The sequence below is a fragment of the Frankliniella occidentalis genome, unplaced genomic scaffold, assembly GCF_000697945.3.
Source record: "Frankliniella occidentalis isolate FOCC.00 unplaced genomic scaffold, Focc_3.1 Scaffold379, whole genome shotgun sequence".
NCBI lineage: Eukaryota > Metazoa > Arthropoda > Insecta > Thysanoptera > Thripidae > Frankliniella > Frankliniella occidentalis.
In genome coordinates this window covers 109377-117251 of record NW_026267502.1, presented here as the reverse complement: position 1 = coordinate 117251, position 7875 = coordinate 109377, and the positions used below count along the sequence as shown (strand labels likewise).

The 7875-nt window shown below is 50.0% G+C and overlaps 1 protein-coding gene across 1 annotated transcript; it reads right to left on the bottom strand.

The window, feature by feature from the left end:
* Nucleotides 1–6: 6 nt before the first annotated feature.
* LOC113214346 (uncharacterized) lies at nucleotides 7–7315 on the bottom strand. The gene is made up of 3 exons (XM_052274341.1): nucleotides 1606–7315; nucleotides 1165–1530; nucleotides 7–1089 (listed from the first exon to the last, which is right to left on the bottom strand). Exon 1 carries the CDS (start codon nucleotides 5738–5740, stop codon nucleotides 3623–3625), a length of 2118 nt encoding a protein of 705 aa, XP_052130301.1. The 5' UTR covers nucleotides 5741–7315; the 3' UTR covers nucleotides 7–1089; nucleotides 1165–1530; nucleotides 1606–3622.
* Between the last annotated feature and the right edge of the window lie 560 nt (nucleotides 7316–7875).

The following is a 7875-nucleotide window of genomic DNA, read 5'->3' as shown; positions in this document are numbered from 1 at the left end:
TATTGCCCTGCTAATATGTCATACGCGAGGGTCGACTAGGCTTTATGATTGCTTGTCTCACCTCTTCCCTCCTCTCTCATTTAAGCAATTGCCTTTTGCGTGGCTCTGTGTGTGATGCATACTGTGTGCTGGTTTGTGTTTGTGCCTCACTGCCTTCCGCTTACTATCTCTCTTCTCCCATTCTAGCAAATGCCTTTTGCTTTGCTTGATGTGTGATCTATGCTGTGTCCTGGTTTGTGCTTTCTTATCTTCCGCTCACTCTCTCTCTCTAGCCCACTGTCGATCAATACTACCCTGTCTAACTGTTTTGTGTGCCGTTTCCCCTCTGTTCCAGCCTCTTTAATCAGATTGGTTCTTTCCGCAGGTTGGTCTCTATGAAGTTGTATTATGTGCTGTTGTAGCTTTCTCTCACTTGCTGGTCTGGTATTGCTTGAACCCAGTGTTCTCCCTCTCACCCTCTGTAGCACGCCCTTATTACCTCATGACTTATGCCTCCTTGTGCCGTCTGTTCTATTACTCCAACTCACAGGAATCGTCCGACTCACTCACTGCTCTGTATGTTCTCTAGCTTCGTTCCAGAGGACTCTTTCCTTACAGCCTCGGTATGCTCTCTCCCTCTATGCGTCCCACTGCTAATTCTCCCTCTCTTGGAACAGGTTTACCAATAAGCACTAAAAGGTAGAGATCAACTGTTTATGTACCCCTCCCACTCATACTCCTCGCCCAGCTCATCCACCTCCTCCTCCTCAGCCTGGGGCTGGAGAAGGGCCTCCGCGTCCTCCCCCTGCACATGGATTTGCTACTCAACCTGGCGCTCGTACTCGTCGTACGCCTCCTGCAGGAGCACCTGATGGAGACCCAGCTGATTCTCCATCATCTGGTCGTACTCCTCTTCCTCCCGTCGGCGCTCTTCATACTCGGCGGAGTCGTCCGCGGAGCAGGGGCTGGCGGGGGAGGACGAGACGACCTCGATGATGTCCTCGGAGCTGGCGGCGGCGGCAGCGCACTCTGGTTCGGCGAGGCGGGACCGCTTGGACGGGGGCTGCGCAGAATCTGGGCTGGCCTCGGAGTCCGAAGAGATCCACACCCCTGGGACAAAGAACAAGTTAGACTCATCACTCTGCTCCCGAGCTGGTGTAGTATGGGGCATGTTGTGGTACTTACAGCTCAAAGGCCCAAAGCACCCCCGGGGGCTCTGCATGGGCGGTGCTGCCTCCAGCGCCTAGGTCGGCGACGACGGTGGCCTCGACGGCGTCAGCGGCGGCACCGGGTTGGGGCTCGGGTCGGCGGGGGCCAGGATGACATCCACCAGGACTACCTCGGGCGATGACGGCGACGCGACCGGGGCCCTAAGAGGGGTGGCCAGGTCGATCACCTCCCCATCACCGCCCGGAGGCACAGGTAGGGGTGCGGTGGCACGAGAGGGCCTCGGGGAAGGAGTGTCGGGGACCAGCTCCCACTGGCCCGTCTCCAGGTCCAGGACCTCCATCTGGCCACCCAGCGTCAACAAGGAGTCGGACACGTCAGGATCTACATGAACCAAGAGATTAGTGGCCGATCTGATGTCTGGGGTGAGTGGGTCCGGAGCAAGGACGAGATACTTACTCGAGAGGTTGTAGTGCAGCACGGGGGTAACCACTCGCCAAGGCCAGCTCATGGTTCCACGTAGAATGGGGCAGGTCAGGACAGGGCCTGTGTTCGTGCGTGCCTCTGCCCCCCTCCCCGCTCCACCTCCCCTCTCCCCCCGCATAGCCCCCAGCGCTCGGTGGCAGGAAGCGGAACTAGGTGGTTCGGACCCACCCTCTAGCGCGGCGCCCCCTGGCGGCACACCTGGTACTGCTACTGTCAACACGGGACCGGACTCAACAGGCAGTACGAGTGTTGTCAGATCGCGAAGCCCACGTGCCCTGTGTGTCACGGGTATCCTTGCAGCTGGATTATCTAAGTGTGTTTGTGTTACGGGTGACCACCACCGGCCTACCCCCGTACCATACCCCTCTACCGGATGAGTCTTCGCTGTGGTTCGTGCAGCCCATCTACGGAGCCAGGAGGTAGGCGGCGCACAGTGGACGGAAATCGAAAAAAGTGGGACAAAATTCATTTGCTCATCGGAGGACAGTGAAATTTAGTATAGGGGGGTTTTGAAGGGTACTGAACTCATTTTTCATATCCATTTCACCCTAAAATTATTTTATCTTAATAGTTAGAGGAGTACCCTACCGAAAAATCGTTATGATTTCAATCAGTTTTAGGGAAAACAGTTGTTTTTTGTCTCGAAACACTTTATTGATAGGCAATCATGTGTTAGCAAACACAAATATCTCAAACACAAAAATGTGTAAAATTTTATACACATAATCTGCAGAAAAACAAGTCAAAAAGATAAAAACTAAATAAAGAAGGTATCTAATTGTTTAGAAGCGTGTAACAAAAATAAAATATTGAAAATTCATACACATGCCTAGAAAGAACACGTCAAAAATAAAAAAAAAGTATGCATATACGCTTAGATGCATGTCACACAAATTATTTAAACAATTTCATGCACTCTACCAGAAAAACATGTCACTAAAATAAACAAGCAGGCCCGCCCTTCCGCCAAACGGAGCTGCCATCTCCACTTCGCTGCGCCGGCAACTCCGTTCGGCAGGGGCCGGGCCTGCTTGGCCTGCCGGCGGCGATGGTCGGGCCTTCGGCCCGACCATTTCAGTCTCTCGATTTACCAAAGTGCATAATCAAATAAATAATGTGACCCGTAAATCACTTAGCATTAATTGAGTAAACTAACGCGTCCGGTAGGGGCCTGCGGCCCTAGAAATTTGCTCCTTGGACATGAAAAAAGACTGTAACGGGGCAACACCGTGACTTCACCCCACCCTTCTGCTTTGCCTAAGAATTAAAAATATAAAACAGGCGCAGATTGAAGATAGTATATTGTTTACCACACAGTCTTAAAACTTGACTTTTTGCAATTGTTTTCAAAATATCTACCTCTAGCTCCTAAACGGTTAAAGATGCGGTAAATCGGAGGGGACCATCAGACTCAGAATGTGCTGTTTTGGGGGGGTACTTCCTCTGACATTTTACGATTGGAGGCCTCCTTGTACGTCTTCATGTGCAACGTGGTCATTTTCACCGTATTTTCGTCGAAAAAACACTCTAGCGCCCAAACGGTGCAAGATAGAGGCAAACGGACGAAATTTTAGTCCACAGGGATCTACTTTCACGAGTAACCCCTAAGGAGACCATAAAAAAAATTTGATTTTCTACTTTGTGAACCAACCTCTATTTATTTGTTACCCCCTTTCACCCCCTTAGGGGTGGTTGCCAGGATTTGCACCAGGCGTTTCGTTGTCCAGGAGTGACCCCTAAGATACCCTGAAATTTGCAGACCCCTATCTCATCTCCTTCCTCTTACACGGACGACGGACAGACAGACGGACACGAGAGCGGTTGCATAAGCCCGCTTTAATGCTTTTTTAAAAGCAGAAGGGCGGGCTAAAAAAACGATGCAACAAAAATAAAATATTGACAAAAATAACATAAAATAAAAAAGTATTGGCATACATCAAGACAAAAAAAAAGTTGAACAGAAAGTATGCAGGCAACCATGCACAAGCAGTTAACATGCAGCAGGCTTTAGCAAATTTTGAACATCAGGGCGGAAGCTGCCAGGAACGTTTCTTTGGGGGAGCCGACGAAGCGAAGATATGGCAGGATCTGAGCTCACAAGAAGCCTTTTAAGAAGGTCCTCGTTTGTGGCTTCTGATGAAAACTTTCTGGTGTGGAACTCTCTGGCATTCCGCACGTACTTATTGAGGGCCTCAGACCCTTCTTCTGATAGCATGCCTATGGGAACAGGAGCAGCTTCGATGGCGGAGTGACCATGGATAAGCATTTTATGCACAGTTGAGGGCACGTAGTTCCAGGGATACAATTGCACATACAGACGTGCAGTCTCATGGGCATAGGTTTTAAACTTCTCTACATCTATGTCCAAACCACTCGCAAGGGTGTCGAGGATCACAGAGAGCCTGTGGAGAAGAGTTTCATCTAACCCAGTGGCTTCAGCAGTAATCCTCGGCTCGTCAAAAAATTTACGAGCAGTATTTCCGGTGTTTGAAGTTCCGGAGCCACGAACAACTTTGTCGACAGTAATGTTCAGATTTTCCTTAACTTTCTGTCTTACCTCCTTCTCTCTTAAACTTACCGCCTTGGCCTGTTCATCTGTATATTTTTGGTAAGATTTCCTATTTGTGCCTATTCTGTAGGAGACGAAGAGCATGCATTCAAGAGAGCGAATTCGGCTATGAAGAGGGGGAATGCCATACTTCAAGTTATTAGGATTTTTAATCTGAAAGGTTTTTTCTAGGTCGCCAAGGTTGTTCATTTCCCCTGGACGAGCCCCACACAAAGAGCAACTCTGGTCAGAAAATTTCTGCGCTGCGCTGCTAGCTTTCCCGTCTAGCATGGTAGGGCACATTTCGTAGCGCACTGTCACGGACTTCCCTGATTTTAATTGGAAGTCAGTGGAATCCAGACCTCGAATCTTTCCTTCTATATATGCAGACTCTTGGATGAGAAGTTGCTTCGTTTCAGCTCGTTGCTGAAAGCGAATCGGTCTGCAGTACCTGGTGGAACTTGGCCTAGGGTTTTGCCACACGACTGTATTTTTATTGCTCTCGAGCCGCATCTGCACGGGTGCCATTGATGTTAAAAACATGCAGTCTTTTCTTTCGGTCCCGTCACCCGGACCATGATTATTGTACTCAGCGTGAGAACTAGACCCGTCGAAACCCCACTTCACTACAAGGACAACTTGACAGAGCTCCTGTGGAAATTTCTCTAACACCTCATCCTGCAGTGCAATAATCCTGCCGCTGGTGTGGTCGAGTAGTGCCTGGAGGTCGACCTCAGCAGAAAAATCAGTCACTGTGAAAAAGTCATCAGACGGGTAGCATTTTTGTTTTTCTTCTTGGATTTTATCATAAGAAGGCATCATTTTGGGAGTTTGACTGTTGACTAGTTGGCGAACGGCGAGGTACCCATTTTTAGATAAGTCAGCCTCTACCATGGCCCCTAGAGTAACGTCCGCAGCAAGGGTTTGGACACCCTGGGAGGGTAACTTACGACTTTGAACTGCCTCATTTAGATTGCTCAGGAAACGAGACTCTCCCCCCTTCCCCTCAGACCTCAATTTAATTGCAGTGGCTTCTAGTAATTCCTCTGAACTATACTTGTTTACAACATCAGTTAACTTCCGGCGTTTAGTCTTTTTGCAAGACTGATCGAAGGGCTTCTTTGGTCTTCCCTTTTTCTGGGAGTGTGGGGTGGGGGCGATTGCTGTACTCAACTTTTCTTCTACAGAGAGCCAGTTTTTATCTATTTCAATATACCTGGTGTAGTCCCCGTTGCTTCTTTTCTTGTCTAAACGCGCAAACATTTTAGATAGAATTTTGCTGACTTGCACACGGAGACTTCCCTCGTCTATTTCTTTTCCTACCCTCTCAGACTGTCTCAGTACATACTCTTGCGCGTGGTCGATCTGTACCTTCCTACCCTGACCAGCCTTCTCCCGAAGGACCTCGAGCAGCGAAATCCGGGTAATAGAGAATGATGAGGGAGCTGGTGCAAATGCAAATAAAAGCAAATAAATCAACATGCACATGCAAAGAGAAGTAGTGTGGCAAAAAAGCTTCAAAGCAAAGCGATTCGGAAAGACACCAAAGAAAAACAGCATGAAACCGCGATAGCGCTATAAAATTACATGCAATTTAAGCTATAGAATTTCAAAATACCTTAGGCGGGGCCCTATCGACGCATTTCTTTTAGAAAATATCACAGAAATCCCGTAGAGCATATTATTGTGAACGTCCTTCCCTTTGCACTTACATAACCTCACAATATTATTTTCATTTGTGTTTTTATTTCATTTGCCGACCAGTCGCTTGTCTCTAGCTTGAATTGAGTCTAAATTAAAACAATACTTTTAGCGTACTCACCCATTGCCTCTCAAGTCTCATATCAAACAGTCTCAAACCAAAAAGCTTTTACTCTATTAACTTGTCCGCAGTGCAGCTCCTTGGCTGCCGCCCCGGGCGAGTAACCTAACCTCCAAGCGCGCGCAGCCCCCGCAGCTCGAACGGGGACCGAGGCGTTCGGAAGTTTGAAGTGACTGTGCAAGTAAAGCGGAACATTGCGGGGAAAAAATCAAAAAGGGATTCATCGCTAGTAAAATACAGAACATATTTCAACTGAGTTCAGCCCGGCGAATGCCGGCGATCATTATATATCCCTTATAAACCGACGGGTTTGCTGTAGTATTTTACCGACTCAGGAAACTGTTTTCCGTATTAATGCTAATTCAAATCAGCAAAACTGCGATTCTCTTTACAAAAATGGACCTTTCTTTTCCCATTTCTTACTATGGGATGTCTAGTCAAGACCATTTTCATTAAGAAAAAGTAAATTTTAATATGCTCTACCTGTGCGGACCGCCACCGCTGTCGGCCGGGAGGCTGAGGAGCTGACTTTATATATTTCTGTAGAGCACGAAAATACTTCTACAAAGTGAACCAAATCAAAAATATGACCTTTAGTATGTTATCTATTCGTCTGACTAACTTATCGGTGTTTTTAAACAAGTTAGAAAAGTTAGTTTTGTCCCTGGATTTTCGATTTCCGTCCACTGTGCGGCGCGGTGCGCTAGGGCCAGCTTGAGTCAATGGTGGCGCAGTGGTGGTCATTCCCTGGACGGACGTTACAGGTGCGAACGGCAGGATGGCGGCTCTGGACAGAGAGGAGGTTCGCTTTGGCGAGCTTCAGCTTCAGATTTGGCGGACGCGGGTATCGGGGCACTCCTTGTACGAGGCCGCGGCGGCAGCTATCTGCCCGCGGGACCGCGCGGCGGCGCAAGTCCGTGGAACAGAATTGCTACGTGCGGTGACGGAGCAGCGCCTTGCCCACGTCGTCACCAGTCTGAGTGATCGGCCTTTAATGCAAGAGTTGGCGGATCTGCTGGCGCAGACGATCGAGGTGCTGCAGCTGGAGCCGGAGGCAAAGGAGATTGTTATTCCGCACCCTACATACCCAATTACAGGATCGCGCCCCTGGTACTGCTGGTGGACGACCCTGGCCCGGAGCGACGCAGCCAGTTTCTCGGTGGTGCTGATGGCGACGCCGGTGGTGCACCACGTCGATGAGCAGCAGGTCCACGAAGCGCCGGGGGTCCCTCGTGGCTGCCGGGGCCTAACGCCGCTGCCCCTCTCTCCGCCACCACCCCCGTCACAGGAGCTGCAGATATCGCAGCACACCCAACCGCGCCCGCCCTCCCCACCCCCTGCCCGAGGGGTCCCCCACTCGCCAACTCGTTGTACACGAGGAAAAATACTCGCAAGATACTCGTGACAACTCGCGGAAATTTTGCGAAAACTCGCTAAAAAATCGAGAAATACTCGCTTTATACTAGCGGATACTCGCCATTACTCGCATAAACTCGCGGGTACTCGCTAATACTCTCGAATACTCGAACTCGCAGCCACTCACGCAACTCGTTGTACACCCACTTACAGAGAGTGGAGGACCCCTCGCCCCTGCCCGGCTGGGTCGGCCGCGTCTGGTCACAGCCACCTGAAATGTGTGGGGCATTGCGGCGGACGGGATGCTGGATGTGGTCGACGCCGCTCTCTTTGCCCGGGGTGTTCATGTTGCCGCCCCACAGGAGACCCGGATTGCACAACAGGAGCTCCAAACCGAGCACTACAGCTGGAAGTTGGAACGGAACCCACGGGGGGGGGGCACTACTTGTCCGCCGAGATGTCCCCGACCTGCGTCTCAGGTCGTACACGCTGCTCCATCAAGATGTCATGTCATCGG

Excerpts from the sequence above, each read along its gene's own strand:
- LOC113214346 (XM_052274341.1), bottom strand. The coding sequence starts at position 5,740 with ATGCTGTTTTTCTTTGGTGTCTTTCCGAATCGCTTTGCTTTGAAGCTT.